The sequence below is a fragment of the Malania oleifera genome, chromosome 4 (assembly GCF_029873635.1).
Source record: "Malania oleifera isolate guangnan ecotype guangnan chromosome 4, ASM2987363v1, whole genome shotgun sequence".
Lineage (NCBI taxonomy): Eukaryota > Viridiplantae > Streptophyta > Magnoliopsida > Santalales > Ximeniaceae > Malania > Malania oleifera.
In genome coordinates, this window is record NC_080420.1 from 40,511,025 (window position 1) to 40,527,887 (window position 16,863).

Sequence of the window (16,863 nt, forward strand, 5' to 3'; positions counted from 1 at the left end):
TTAAGCTGAGCGCAAGACGGGCAACTGATGAATCATCATCAAGCGACTGACATTTTTATGTGTTTTTAAGAAAGCAAACAGAAACGAGACAGGCGACTGACCCTTAAAGCTCAGTCGACTGACCCAACACTGTGTTTTCAAAATACGCTGAAATTAAAAGGCTCAGGCGACTAACCTTGAGCATAGTCGACTGAAGTTCGTGTTTTAACTTTTAGACAATGTTTGAAAAGTTCCCACATTTGATTTCTTGGGCTCAATACTTAGACATTACTTGGAAAATACTGCAAGTAACTTGGGGAAAACGTAAAGTAACTTTACTAGTCTATAAATACTTGTTATTTCTACAAATTACACACAAGCAATTAAGCTCATACAAATTACAAATTCAAAGTTTTCCTGCTCAAATATTTTCTGAAGTATTGTTGTGCTTTTGCTGAAACAACCCACGGTTTTTTGATCTTTTCTATTGAAAATTTCAAATCAAATCAGAACCCTGGAGATATTCTACTGAGCTTCACTATTCTATATTGTTTATTGTTGAAGTAAATTGTTTTTCAATTGTACAAATCTGCTCTAACTGAAAGTTATACTTGTACGAACCAAGATTGTTCTTGTTTCTTGATTTCTTGACGATTTAGGATTGTTAGATCGTTGCCTAGCGAGAGGGGATTCTCATTAGAGAGGCGAACTCCACCTTTGAGGGAGAGAAGTTGTAACTTCACCTGGTAACGAAGTTGGAAAGGAAAATCCTCACAGCGTGTTACTTGGGGCAAGGACGTAGGCTTCTGGCCGAACCTTGTAAAAAATCTGATCTTCAGCTTTTCTTCCCTAATCTCTTTACTTTATTGTAAGTTTATAATCTGCGTGTATGTTTATTGAGAACTTGCTGCATATTGGAAGTTGCTGAAATACTGATTTTGTTTCATACTTGAAATCAACAAACATATTTGTTATTATTGATTGGTTTAATAAGTTTAAAGTTGAATACTGATTTTTTTATCACAGCTGAAGTTAATCTTGCATAATTAATTAAAGGAAAGTCTCAGGCTTTATAAAATTTATCTTCTGAAATTATTCGTTGCTGAAGAAAATTCAGATTTTGAATATTGAAGTTCTGAGATTTTAATCAAGCTGGTCTTTAACATCATTCATTCATAAAAGATTGAGTTTGGATTGATCAAAGGATTGTTGATCAATATTATTGTGTTTGTGTGATTGCTGAAAATCAATTTGCTGGTTAATAATCAAACTAAGGAATTTGTGAAACAAAGTTATAAAGAAATTTTAAAACCCATTTCACCCCCCCCCCCATCTTGAGAGTATACCTAAATTCTCACGTACAATAGAATTAGCCATTTTATTTGAATCAGTATTTGCACCTACCTTATCCGCTACAATCCAATCACAGTCTTTGATCATTTTATCTTTGAATTTACTATAATATCTCCGTTCAAGCTCCACCATCTAATCCTTCTGTGTTGATTTATGTTACTCTTTGTCTTCCATTTTTTTAATATGTATATCTAACACTAGGACTCTATGTTTTGTAGCCATGTCTATAAAGTTATTAAGTATTCTTCTCTTTTTATAAAGCAAGTATTCAATATAACCAAATCATAAGACATGGCAAAATCTAAGATTGTATCACCGGCCTCATTTTTATTTCCATATCCATGGCCTCCATGTATCCTCTCATTAGCCTATATTATCCTTCCAATGCGTCCATTCAAATCAACTCCTATAAATGTTTTTTCAGACGCTGGTATCTCTTGTAAGATACTATCCATATCTTCCCAAAATTGTCTTTTAAGATTTTCTGCCTATTTGGGGAGCATTCACACTAATGACGTTCACAATTTTCAGGCCTAGAGCTATGTTGATTTTAATGATCCTATCTGCTATTTTTTAAGATCTACTACATTATCTTTTAGGTCATTGTCAATAATAATTCTCACCCCATTTTTATGTTTCTCTTTTCCAATGTACCAAAGTTTAGATCCCGATTTTTCAATTTCTCTAGCTTTCTCTCCTACCCATTTGTCTCTTGAAGGCAGATAAAGTTAATTTTCCTTTAAACATTGTTTTCACTATTTTCATACATTTTCCCGTAAGAGCCCCCTCTATTCCAAGTTGTTAATCTAATCTTAGTTTCTTGTGCTAACTTATTAGCCCTCTCCCCTCTATACTAATCCGGTAACCTAGATGAATTTGGTAAGAATTCATGATAAAAATATCTAACAAAGTTTTATGCTGACTGTTAGCTACCTAACACAAGCCTACTCCATTATCCGGGCATGAGACCGGCTATGTGTACAAAGATAAATTTGTGTTACACAAGCGAACTACACATTTGAATTTTTTTGTCTTTTTTAAATGCAAACTTATTTCACATATACAATTTTCTAAACCACGCCCTACAACCAATAGAAAGCACACAAACAACACAAGGCATTTAAAAAAAAAATAATCTAAAGCATACAATTTTGGGTGTGAATCCAAGGCTAGACTAAAATTAAAAAATAAAAGTGCAATAGTACCTTTTGAAAAAGGTTCGTATACTCCAAGACTTGCAAATGGAAAACAGAAAAACGCATATATTAAGCCTACAAATCATAAACACAAAATCTCCACTACTAACCAACTATTGAAATAATAATAATAATAATAATAATAATAATAATAATAATAATAATAATAATAATAGTACTAAGAAAAGAAATAACAGGAGGAGAAAATCTCACCGGCAGCTAAAACTAAAAGGTAATGACAACCGATTGAAAATACTACAATAAGTACCCTTTGGTGCCGAAAATTTTATGCTGCCAATGAAAAATCAATCAAAGAATATTGAAGCAACAAGGAATTGCAAGAATGCGTCAATCTAAATTCAAGATTCACATTCAAGATTGGCGAAGGAGTACAATAGTATGTGGTACCAACACAAACTCTCATTTGACTCATGCCCCCTCACACATAACCTTGATCAAGGTTGGATGTTCTTTTTCGACATGATCTTGAGCTAATATGTGCAATCTTGCGTATTTTTAGTTGAAATTCTATTGACTCGAATCCTTTGGAAGAACTCTTAATTTGGTGTTTCAAGAGAGATGAAAATACATAAGCACAAAAAGACAAAGAAAATTTGAGGATTTGATTCCTTTACTTCCAAGAAAATAAAATTCAAGAAGTAGGAGTGTGTATGTAACCCAAGATTTCATATTAGACAAGTCGGATGACGAAAAAAGAAAGAAAAAAAAAATGAGAGAAGCTCTGCAAGATGACCACTTTCATATAAACATGTGGCTAAAATTTTCTAAAAGCAAACTTGAGCTTCACACACCCAAACTGCATAAGCCCCAGCTAAAAAGGCGCAAAAGACATACGTTTTGTACAAATGCATAGCCTAAGTGCACAAGGTATTGTCCTTTCTAGGATTTGGTATTTTAAATAAAGTCTCACAACATTTTGGACATGCCTCGTCTTAAGGCAAGCCAAAAGGGGAGCCTCAACTAGGCCTTCTAAGACATTGGGAATTAGCATTCCCATCATCCTATGGTAAGACTTGAGAATAATCATTCCTTCCCTATTCTATGTTGTTGGAACAATACCAACTCTATCATGGTCATTTGCTCGAAAAAAGTAGCACCACCTTATTTTTTTTGAAACTATTATACCCATTCACGGTAAGGTTAATCGGTCACAAATTCGAGTACAAGGAAACAGCCTCTCTTCATAAAAACAAGGGTAAGGCTGCATATACTTTAACGACCCTCCCCCAACCCTCACAAAGCGAGAAGCCTTGTGGCCCGGGGGCGCCCTTTATTATACCCATTCACACCCATTCCCAATCTTGGTCCTCCTCAATAGAATAAGCTTGCAACTTTGCATGCATTGTAATTTCTGCAAAGATTGCTTATGCAATGCTTTGTGTCATAACCATTCCATATATAGCCAACCCAAGCTTGTGTAGAGAAGGGTTGCATAAGATAGCTAACTGACAACAAAAAATGTGGTCAGCTCTTTATGATAGCTACATAACCTACAAGCAAGGCATTTCACTTCATCAACTAAACATGGCTAAAAGAGGCAAGCACTCTACAAAGCGATCCAAAGGTGATGACACAAAGGCTCCACACTATCTAGGACGCAGAGGGATAAAGGAGTTAGTTTATTTTAGAGGTTAGAAGACCCTATTAAAGCCCTCAATTCAAATCTTTGCATGATGGGTTGTCATTCTAATGAAACAAACATCCTCTCTTTTCTTAATTGTTGGGTGGCAAACCAACTATGGAATGCTCTTTTTTCTTGCTTTGGTGAAGCGTAGGTAGTGCCTTAGTGGTCAATATGTGGGTGATTTCTTGCTGTTGAGATAACAATGCTTTGCAAAGAGTAGATGACGAGCTTTACAGACATGTGCTACCTTTCCTACACTATGAACCCTTTGGGTTCAAAGGGATGCAAGAACTTTTAAGGGTTAAACAACCTCATCATTTGTCGTGGGACAACGGTTTTTTGGCCTCTCTTTGGCTCAAATTTTCGGGTTCTGATGTAAGACGAGATAGGGTGGCCTAGTCCTACGGTTTCAACCGTCACACAAGCACATACACTCAGTATACTTTAAATTAAAAATTCAACTATCCGAACATAAACACCATAAATCAGAAGACATTTCACATGTTTTGGGATTTTGAAAGGGTGTATGATGTTGTCTAGAAAATAAGTCTCGAGTTCTTTCACAAAGGAATCAAGTTATATGCAACAAAGATGTTATTCAAAATTTCAAGAATTTAAGTTCTATTGATAGCAAGCAATATTCTCACAATTGATTTTAAACTAGCAAGAATCAATATTGAAGTCAATGGATTCAAATGTGGTATTCAAGTATGGAATTTCAGGCTTTCAAGCAAAGGCATCAATATAAGCAAGGGTTTACAATATATATATAGCAAGGATTCAAACACAAGTACAAAAATTACCAAGAAATTGTTTGGATGACTTGACGTTGTTCAACACAAGTCTTAGACCACGTCAAAAAATTCTTTGGAACAAGCTTTAAAATATTGAAACAAACGCAGCAATGTAATGGAGGGGAAGTGGTCGTGTGAATGTATTTGGTGTGGCCGTGTGGATGCGTTGGAGGATAGTTAGAACTCGTCTGAAGTTCTTCGTGCACACTTTGGAATATGGATATAAATGCAGCAAATGAAATGATGGATTGGCGGCCTTGGTTGTAACTTGGTGTGAATGTATTTGGTGTGGCCGTGTGGAAGCGTTGGAGGATAGTTAGAACTTGTCTGAAGTTCTTCATGCACACTTTGAAATATGGATATGTATGCAGCAAATGAAATGATGGATTGGCGGCCTTGGTTGTAACTTGGTGGTAGCAGTGTGGGAGATGGAGGGAACTCGTGAAGGTGGGATAGGGATGGAGTCGCTAAATAGAATAGTGATCTCTCACCACCTAATATCCGAGGAGAACGACGTAGCCTCTTACTACACAATCACAAGGATTGGACAAAGCTTAACAAGCTTCAACAAAGGAATTTCCTTTCAATATCAATACTTCTCTCTCTACATAGTTCTTACAATGAAGGGGTATATATATAGCTAGCATGGGAGGACAAAGCATTAATAAGCTTCGCTAGCATGGGGGGACAACGAAATTAATCAACTAACAATTCCCACACAAGCATGGAAAACACAAATAATAAAGACACCAACTTACTAGACAAATTAATTACTCTTACAAGTTACAAAATAAATGCTCCAACTTTCTAGACACAATAAACACTTAGCACAACTTACTAACACTCCAACTCACTAGACATACTCACACAATTTCCTAACATACATATGCAAGCAAGTTGCTTTGCATGTTTACAAATTAAATACAAACAAAAGTCAAAGGGAGGCCAAATTTGTATGGGCCCAATGGAGCCGTGTGGGGCCCACAAGGCCATGTGGGGCCCACAGGTCTTGAATTTGGACTTGTTTTGCCATCTCTACTCGAGCCTTTACCACACTAAAAAGTCTTCAAAACAAGTCTTCAAATAATCCATTCAAAATCTACAAACAATTATGAACTGATGTGGACATCGAGAGGTCGTCCACGTGTCATCATGTCGTCAAAAGGAAATGTGGACATCAGGGGGTCGTCCACGTGTCAGCATATCAATAAAGAAAATGCGGAAATCAAGAGGCCATCCACGTGTCACAACATCTGAAAATGACATAGGTAGGGCATGCTGATCCCCATCATCTCTCTCGAGCCCAAAAGAATTCTTCTTCGAAGAATCAAAGGTGAAGTATTGGGAGTAACATTCTAGGTTAAGATGAAGGAGGTCTTCCTTAAAATTCTAGCTCCTTTCAAGAAGTGGTTCACCTCTCCACTTGACCAAGTACTTCTGGCATGATCCTGCTTGTGTGAACTTTGTCTTGTCATCCAAAATTACATCAAGGTTCTTGGGCATGGGTAGGGGAAGAGGCAAAGGCAATTTCAGTTTTTCAGGTTCAAGAGGAGTGGGAATGGAGTGGGATCACCTGCAGGGTTAAATTTGAAGGTTCCACAAAAGAAGATGCTACAAGAAATGGGGTTAGATTTTCAACATTAAAAACATTGCTTATGCTAAAATCAATAAGAATATTAAGCATGTAAGCATTAGAACCAGTTTTCTTTAAAATTTTGAAATGATCCATCTTGTTAGCATGTAACTTCCTCACCTTTCCTATAGGAATCTGCTCAAGATGAATACAAATCATAACCATATCACCCTTTGAAAATTCTTTCAACATGCAATGTATATCAGCATGAGATTTATAATGTTCAAAATTCAAATTAACCTTCATTCTTATTTTAGAGAGTAGATTGTGTATATGCTTTGCAAAAACATCAGTCGGCTCACTCACTCTAGACTTAAGTGGTAGTGGAATAAGATCTATAGGCTTCCTAGGACTATATCCTATGATAACCTAAAATGGGCTAAGGCATGTGGTCCTATTCACTACATCAACTTGCCAATTGGTTTGTGGGTGATAAGCACTAGGACATTTAAGTTTGGTGCTTAACATGGTCCTTGAGGCTTTCAAGAAGTAACCTATGAGTTGTACATCTTCATTGGAAACAATGATTTTGAGAAACCTATTCTCAATGACAATCTTGTTGGTTGCTCTATCATTGATGAATGTGCTCAAAGTGTTATCTTTCTTGGAATTAGGGAAAGTAGGGCAGGCAAGTGGACCTAAACTCTTCTGAACAAAGTCATGTTCCTTCAATTCATTCACTTGTTTCAGCTCCTCATGTTCTATCGGAATCACTCTATGATGTAATATATGAGGCAGAGATGAATAAGGAACAATGTCGGTGACATGTTGATAGTCTCTCATGGGAGATGACTGGTGGCTCAGATATGACATCCTTAAACTTAGAAGGTAGGGATGATACTTCTAGTGGTGTTTCCTTCTCAGGAAAGGGTATTTCAGTCTCCTTAGTAACAACCAGATTCACTTCCTGTGTATCTTGACTATCCTACTCACACAGCTTTTTCAACGATTCTCCACTAGTTTCTTTCTTTTCCTTCTTCTTTTTCTCACTATCTTCCCTTTCAAGTGCTAGGTTCCTAGTGGGACATTGTTTGGAAATGTTTCCTTGTTTATGGCACCTGAAATACACTGCACTGCCAAAACTCTAGTGAGAGGATCCAGTCATGGGTACCTTTCCTTTGTCTATAGGTTGTTGGACTGTGGAATTGCTCCCTCAGGAGATAACTTGACCTGATTGCGCTGGTCGGGACTTGTCATAACTATGTTTCTTTCAAGAGTATGACTCATTTGAAGAGGTATCAAACCATTTTCCCATGGGCCCTTTAGTCATTTGCTCAAAATTATGAGCTAAATTATAGGTCTGTTCAAGGGACTCAATGTGATGGGAAAACAGTTTTCCCCTCAATTCAGGCTTTAATCCTAGGCAGAATCAAGAGATCTACTGACTAACAGTCTCATAGACACCACATCTTATAGACAACTCATCGAATTGACTCATGTATTCTGTAACAGTCATGCTACCTTGATGCAAGCTGTAAAGCTCATCTATAAGGTGCTCTCTATAACTAAGGGGTACACTTCTCCCTTAACCTATCTTTCATTAGATCCCAATGCTCAATGGGTCTATGATCTAACCTTACTTCCTGCCTCTCGAATTTATCCAATAGAGCTTGGCTAGCCCCATTAACTTCATTTTTGCAAACTTAACCCGATGAGGGTCAGTCATCTTACGCCAATCAAAATAGGAATTCATCCAAGTCAACCAATCTTGGAAGACTTTAGGATCTATCTACCCATCATAAGTGGGGGCTTCTATTCTCATTACATCCTTGTAAGGATCACGATGGTCCCCTATGGTAAGGTCTCCTAATGTGAAAGTCATCAACGTCATAGTCCTCATCATTTCAATTTTGGGCATAGGGGTCATGACATGGGGGTCTCTTAGCAAAGTCATTTTGACAATTCATTCGCCTTTGTGGAAGAAGGGGCGGTCTTTCTCTAGGAGGCATAGGTGGTTATCTTTCATCATTAATCATACAACCTAGATAAAGATTCCTAACTTGAGTAGACATCCTAGGGGTTGGGGAAGGATTCAGACACACTAGGGAAGCCCTTGGAATGGTGTTTGGTCACACAAAGTATGGTCAAGTGTAAACCTAACCAACCTAAGTTCCAAGTATCCAAAATTCAGAATATAGGTGGACTGTTCTGGGCAAAATCCTATGGCTGTTCAGTCTGAAACTAAAATCCTGCGAGCTAAGGAAATGAGACTTTGAGGGTTCAGCCTATTCTAACCTAGGCTCTGATACCAAGATGATGTAGGACGGGATAGGATGGCCTAGTCCTACAGTTTCAACCCTCACACAAGCACATACACTCAATACACTTTAAATTAAGAATTCAATTATCCGAACATAAACAACATAAATCAGAAGACACTTCACATGTTTTGGGATTTTGAAAGAGTGTATGATGTTGTCCAGAAAATAAGTCCCAAGAGTTCTTTCACAAAGGGATGGGTGGACAAAGCATTAATAAGCTTAGCTAGCATGGGGGGACAAAGACATTAATCAACTAACAATTCCCACACAAGCATGGGAGACACAAATAATAAAGACACTAACTTACTAGACACATTAATTACTCTTACAAGTTACAAACAAAATAAATGCTCCAACTTTCTAAACACAATAAACATTAAGCACAACTTACTAACACTCCAACTCACTAGACATGCTCACACAATTTCCTAACATACACATGCAAGCAAGTTGTCATGCATGTTTACAAATTAAATACAAACAAAAGTCAAAGGGAGGCCCAATTCATGTGGGCCCAACGGAGCCATGTGGGCCCCACAAGACTGTGTGGGACCCACGTGGGTCTTGAACTTGGACTTACTTCTGCATCTCTACTTGGCTCTTTCCCACACTGAAAAGTCTTCAAAACAAGTGTTCAAATAATTCATTCAAAATCTACAAACAATTATGAACCGATGCGGACATCGGGAGGTCGTCCACGTGTCATCATGTCAGCAAAGGAAATGTGGACATCAGGGGGTTGTCCACGTGTCAACATATTAGTAAAGGAAATGTGGACATCGGGAGGCCGTCCACGTGTCACAACATCTGAAAATGACATAGGTAGGGCATGCTAATCCCCATCAGGTTCTTTTGGGGCATGCCACTATCTGACCTTCAAAGGGATTGGAGGGCAGCACTATTGTAATTGTTTTATTTGTTATTTTGGAGGATGTCTTGTCTCCACACATTCTACTTTTGCCTATTCTCACTTACTAATTTTTTCTTGCCTGCAAAAAGAAAAGTTAGTTCAAGAAACTAGCATTAGGCTAGCAACTTGGCAAATGAAAAGCTTTACTGGTAGAAGTATGGGACTAAATGACACAATTATGAAAAGAAAAATAATTATAATTTTCACCTATACAAAGCTAAATGGACATGATAAAAATCTAGGTCGATTAAAACTTGGAACATAAAAACACTATACAAGTAGAAGTATGGGAATAAAGGATACAATTATTCAAAGAAAATAATTATAATTTACCTATGCAAAGCTAAATGGATACGAGAAAAATCTAAGGTAATCGAAACTGTTGGGTTTTAATTTTAGCATGCTGATAAAGAAAAAAATTATAACAAAGTAGACATCATTGTAGGCAAAGATCTAAAGGATAGTACTGTAGATGTTAAAAGAATAGGGTATTAATGACAAATATTAAGATGGTTTAAGGACAAGTGAAAATAAATGATATTAGTGTTTTATGCTCCTTAAGTAGGCTTCAATTTTGGGAAGCTATGGATAATATTATACAAGGGATAGCATGGTGCAAAAAATCCTTATAGAAGTCATTTAAGCAATTACATAGAAAAGGACAATAAAGATTATGAGAGCACACATGGAAGTCATATATATGGAGACAAAATGAGTCATGATGTGGTCTTAAAGTTTGCTATGTCATATTATCTTCTAACAATGAAAATGTGTTTTAAGAAAAAGAATGATCACCTAATAACCTTCAACACTAAATAAAATAAAAGTCAAATAGATTTTCCTTAACTTAGAGGGTAGATTGATTATATTGTTGGATTGTAAAGTTGTCCTAGGTGAAAGTTTAACTACTCAACAAAGGATGTCAGTATTAAACATTCATTAGAAAATGGAAGAAAAGGGGTAAAATAGATCAATGTAATAGAACTAGGTAGTAGAGCTTAATGGAAGAAAATGTGCTAAAATTTCAAGATAAAACAAGTTTTAAAGATATTGAAAAAGTATAAACAATCAAAATATTTATCAAAGATGAGGTAAAACACAAAAACAACATTTAAGAGCATACAATATTTTTTTAACAAGACTCAAAACTAAAGATTGGGATAAAGGCGTATACAAACTTGCTTGAGCTAGAGAACGAAGGGTATTAGGGCGAGAGAAAGAAACAGCAAGGACCAAAAGCATTACTAAATGCACAAAAAGTAAATCAGACAACGTATTAACCAAATAAAAATAATTATATAAAGAAAGGTGACAAAATTACTTTAATAAGTTATTTATTGAAAATGAGGTAGAAGGCTTAAACTTAAAATTCAAAAAATTAGATTACATGAAGTGACCCCCAAGGAAGCAGCTCAGGGATCAAGAGAGTTGGTTTAGCACCTTGAGAGGTATAGGCCCTTGGTTTGAATGCCATCAACTAATAGATAACTCCTTCGGACAACCCCAGAGACAATGAGGCCGCTTTATCCAATCTCAAGTGTGGGAGTTATGTGAACCCAGGGTAGTGGAATAATTTAAGTCACACTCTTCATTAAAAGAAAACAAAAGAATTCATGGAGTAAGCGTTAAAAAAAAAATACAAAATCAGAAGTTCTAGCACTAAATGACATTCCCCTATTGAAGATTGGAAAATCTTAGGAAATAATGAGGTAATATGATTGACTATTTTATTTAACAATGTTATAAGAACTAAAAAAAAATTATTAATACCCAAAAGGAAAAATACAAGATGTTAAAAATTAAAATAATTATTTTGGAATTAAACATGTGAGTCGTACCTTGAAAGTTGCAACTTTGTAAAGGTAAATCAACGAAGGAAAAAGCTAGAAATGAAGGTTTCAAAAAGCCATTTTGATTTTAGGCCCATGAGTTAACATTGAAGATTCGAAGGCAATATATCTATTAACAAGACCAATGAAAGAGTCTAGGGAAAAGAAAAAAGATTTGTGCATGGTTTATATAAATCAAGAGCAAGCTTGTGTTGAGGAGCCAAGGGAAGTTTTGTGGTGAGTTTTCAAAAGGAAAGGAATAGGTGCTAGATATACAAACATCATTAAGGATATCTATGATGGGATTATGTCTAGTGTTGTGACTATAATGGGAGAAACTAAACAATTTCCAATTACATTAATTTCACATCACTGTCTCCTTCAAGACCTCACTTTTTTTGTTTTTATACATTAACTTACTAAGCATTTAAAAAATGAGGTTCCACAAGCCATGCAGTTTGCGGATGGTATTGTACTCATTAGATGAAACCAGAGATGGAGCACAATTTAAACTAGAATTATGAAGAGAACAAATAGAAATTAGGATACATGAAATGCAATTTTAGCAATTTTGGGAAAAAATAATGAAAAATGTTAAAATCAAGAATTATGCACAATAAGTAGAAGAGAAAAAATGTGATGCATACAATTAAACTTGGTTAGATAAAATGAAGAAGTGCATCACGTGTAGTACATGATTGTAGAATATTCTTTAAATTAGAAAGAAAAAATTTATAGGACAACTATAAAACCACTAAATGTTAAAGATCGATGGGTAGTATAATTTTAAGACATAAAGCAAGGAATGGCATATGTATTGGTAAGTTAAGCATGCACTTCAAGAAAATAAGATACGGGAAATATAACCAAACAATGCTCTCACAATAAAAGAGTGATTTAGTTGACATAAGAGATTGCAGGAGGATGAATGCACTCACACTAACTTGAACCAGAGATAGCAACAAAATGTTAGACTTCATGCAAGACTGCAAAAAAGGATTCATATCTCACACAGTGGTGATGAGGATGGTGATTTTTGGAGTGATGCACTATACTCCTCCTTGCCCATGTAATGTTTATGCCTTTATTTTTCTCTTCTTAGTTGTGAATCTCATAGAGTCATAGAGCATGTCTCAATCGTATTATCACCATCCTTTTCTTTTTACTTAATGCCTATATTTTCTACTTCTCGCCTTCCAATTAAGTACATCAGGAAAAACATGCCTCATTCACAAAACATACTATTATTTATTTTTTAAAAAGAAAAATTGACGCACACTATCAAATAGAACAAGGAAGAATGCAACTTAAAATTGCAATGCTACTTGTTTTCCAGTGGAAAACTGCGACTTAAAAGCTTTGTTGCAACATGCACAATATGATGCTTCTAATAGTCATCTGACTAAACCTAGTTCGAATTTGCCAGCTACTTGTTTGGCTGTGTAATAAGGGTACATACCCACATTAGCAGCATGTGCAATTCATTCAAGCATCGAATGTGCGAGCTATATTCAAGTTTCAATATTTTCATTAACATGAAGACACTGTTTTCAGTCTCAGGAAAAAAATAAAAGCAAACAAAAATGAAACGAAAACAAAATCAAAAACAATAATTACTTATAGTGAAGAAAATAATAGTCGATGCTAACCGTTCGAGCAACTTCTCAGCAGCCTGTGCCTCTCTCGCCTGATACATTGCCTTCAGCACCAGATTAAACGAAGCCGTATTGGGCACAATATCATAATCCTCCATCTGCGCCACCAGATCAAGAAGATCCCCGGCGTGTGCTCCGATCATCAGGTTCGCCCTCAGGTAATGATTATACAAGTTCACATCAGGCTTGTTCGGCTTCCCATTTCTATCCAGCGACCTAATCCAAAACTCAAACAGCTGCTTCATATCAGCCCACCGCTGCGAGGTCATCCAATCGGCAAACACATTCAACAAGCTCTGCACATCCAGAGTCTGCGACAGCGCCTGGATCCGGGAAGACGCCGACTGCATGAACCCCAGGGGGATGAGGGACTGAGCGAGCGTCGCGTTGGGGATAGGGTTTCTCCAATTCTCGCTGTAGAGAGGGCTGCCGGAGGCGGGGTTGGGAGGCAGAGGACTCGACGGTGACGGCGGCGGCTGCGGCTCCGAGGGCTCAGCCAACTGGGGCTCTTGGGCGAGGAAGGTGTAGGTGGTGATGTGCTTGAAGGAGTCGTGGTTGATGGTTTTGAAGAAGGTCCGAGTCCTGGTGAGGATCGCCATTTGCGACGCCATTGATGAGGAGCTCCGTGGGAGTAGGAAGTGAGAAACGGGTGGCGCTGAAGCTGCCAATGGCTATACCAGCTCGAGCCAGTGGGCAGGATTCATGGAGACAACGAAGGTAAGAAAGCTAGGGTTTGGTCATTAGGGTCATTTCTGGGGTTTTAGCAGGGGAGCTCGGGGAACGGGATGGGTATGGCCGAGTGGCTGCTTCTGTAGGGTGTTTTGGTAATTTCGAGTGGAGATGGGCAATTTGGATATTATGGGGAAATGAAGGGGCATGGACCGTTGACTTTTCTGGGTTGGGCCTCTAACTGCCGATTGATGTACCGGTAGTTTTAGATTGGATCTTTGACGGTCTACAGATCCAACGGTCGACTAAATTGATCCGACGGTCGAAATCAAATGGTCTGATAAGCAAAACATGGGATCCGCGCGCCCACTACTGCCATCATTTTTTATTGTTGCTTTGGCAGTTGAATTAAACTTGTATAGATTTAAATAAAATAAGATATTAAATTATATTAAATTCATTTTAAATCTATAAAAGTACAAATTTAAATTTTGAAATTTTAAAAAGTTATTGAAAAAAAGTACTATTGGTCCTTAAAAAAATAGTATTGTCACTTCACATTTATTTTTTATGTATTAAAAATAACAACTTAATTCATTGACTTTCATTTTTACAGGTGTAAAGGTAAAAGAAAAAAGAGTAAATTTATCATTTGCTTCATTTTGAAAATTAATGGGTAAAAATATAATTTCTTGTATGAAAAAATTAAATGTGGAGTGCTTTTTTGGAGTGTTAATAAGATCTTGCTACTGGAGTGAAATTTTCCTATTTATAAGTGACATGATTCATACGTGATGACATTTTCACAATAAAATGTAACATCTCTCTCTCTCTAATAACAAAGCTCGGTCCATGGTTACATGACTTCTTCCACTCTTTTTCAAAATTGTTAAATAAAAAAGATTGTCTTAAAAAGCATTTAAGGTTGAATCTTTTATAGTAAACTAGTGTTTGATGTTGGCGTGAGTTGTCTTCCAAGAGATTGTAGGATTGAATTTTGGATACAAATCCCTCAATTATAGGGTCAGCCTTCAATTTTGCCTTGACATATGTATAGCCAAATATAGATAAGTTTCTCTATTATATATACCAATTCATCCTTGTAAAGAAATATGTGAATATACGAAATTTTCATATATTTTGTCATGGTATTAGAGCCAGGTCGTAGGACCTTTGCTTCAATTATCTAGTGATTAAAAAAAAAAAAAGGAAATTTATGTTCATCGCCGAGAGCCTTCTGCACGGGCATCTCTCGCCCAGAGGTCGACGATGGCAACATGCTTGGACACACCCACTCATCACTGAGAGCCTTGTGCATGAGTATCTCTCGCCCAGATGACAACGACGACGGCACGCTCAGACACACCCAATGTTGTCGAGACTCTGTCATACCTCATGGCAAACGACGGCTTCTTCTTCGCGACCACCGATACATATCTGAGATCAGTCTCCAAGGTTGCTCGACTCATCTTTCTCGTTGAAAAAAATAGAGATCGTCATCACGAGAACCACCGTTCTCACTAGGTCAGGCGCCCAACGCATTAGAATCAACAGAAGCGACACCGAAGGATAATGAATCAATCAATCATTCGCTATCAAGAACAAAAGAAACCATGCTCCCTGCTCCTAATCCTTTTTATGGCTTCTAATCCCGATTTTTTTACCTATCCTGTTTTTCCTCTTCCTTCCACTGTAGCTACACACCCACTTTCACAGACGTGTGCCGCACACCCACTCTCGTAGGTGTGGGCTGAGCTCCTCTTCATTCCGGGAGCACGTGTGCATGATAGGCCTCATTCTAGCTAGTTCCTCAACAACCGCACACCCTCCCTCCATGGCCAATACAGACTTTCATACCGATGAATCTTCGTTGTTAGCCTTAGTGGCTAAGGGCTTTCATTCCAGCTTGATTTGATGACAACAACCCATTAGCAGTTCTTTAAGTTTACTAACATTTTTCCTCAAGCTCAGTTCATACACACAGGATAACTCTAAGACAGGCGTGAGGGTCAAATATATATATCGAACAAGCATATGATCATCAACAAAGACCAACATACAACACATCCAAAACTCAGCCACTTAAGCAAGGCATTCATGACTTCTACATATATGTGTTGGGGTGTGCGTAAGAGATTTATATTGTAACTACCATGCATATGGTGTGCTTCAAGAGTATCTTGCAAGAGACAATAAAATCATGCATGCATATTGTTCATAATAGGTTAGAACATGATTTCAAGCTCACACATGAATGTCGAGTCACTTAAAACGCATAAGATGTCAAAATGGCTTTCAAACATGTTTTATCAAATCAAGACATCTTAAAATTGGTAAAACTTAATTCTGGACAAGATAAAACCTTTACTTGTACGAAAACCAAATTTTGAACACATTCGAATCAAATTCAAGTAAAGGGTTCATCAACGAATACAGGGGATTCATCGACAAACACAATAAGGAATTTCATTGACGTACATAGGGGATTCGTCGCCGCAAATATACTGTGACCACCTAAAAGTTCAGAACGATTTCGACGACGAAGACACGGTAGTGGTTTGTCGACGTACATAGGGGACTCGTAGACCTGGCAAAGCGAATCGGGTCGGTTTATCCGTGGCGGATAAGGCGGATTATCGAGTGAAAAAATCATAATCCATATTCGACTCGTTTAAGTGGCGGACTAGGCGGTTTCGGGTCGGATAATTCATGGTGGATGGGCTGATAATCCGCCATTCTCAAATATAATTTTATTAATAATTTATTTTTGTCATAATAATTTAAATTGTATACGATAACTTGTAATTAGTTTGTGTATTAACTTTTTTAGTAACTATATCAATCATTCAATCATTTATACTAATTAACAACTCCTAATTCATGCAAGTAAAGTTGTAAGCAATAAAACACAATAAATTAATCTCAATCCAACTCAAAAT

At 37.0% G+C, this 16,863-nt stretch overlaps 1 protein-coding gene across 3 annotated transcripts in view; it reads right to left on the reverse strand.

The window, feature by feature from the left end:
• The window catches only part of LOC131153624 (pentatricopeptide repeat-containing protein At1g26460, mitochondrial), a 31,509-nt gene extending 17,427 nt beyond the window's left edge, over positions 1-14,082 (reverse strand). For 2 of the 3 annotated variants that reach the window (XM_058106056.1, XM_058106055.1), the window contains exon 1: positions 13,250-14,064. In XM_058106056.1, coding sequence (XP_057962039.1) covers positions 13,250-13,866 — 617 coding nt within the window. In that variant the 5' untranslated portion in view covers positions 13,867-14,064. Of the gene's footprint in view, positions 1-13,249 lie in introns of all 3 variants that reach the window. The other variant, XR_009136289.1, reaches the window with a different exon arrangement.
• Between the last annotated feature and the right edge of the window lie 2,781 nt (positions 14,083-16,863).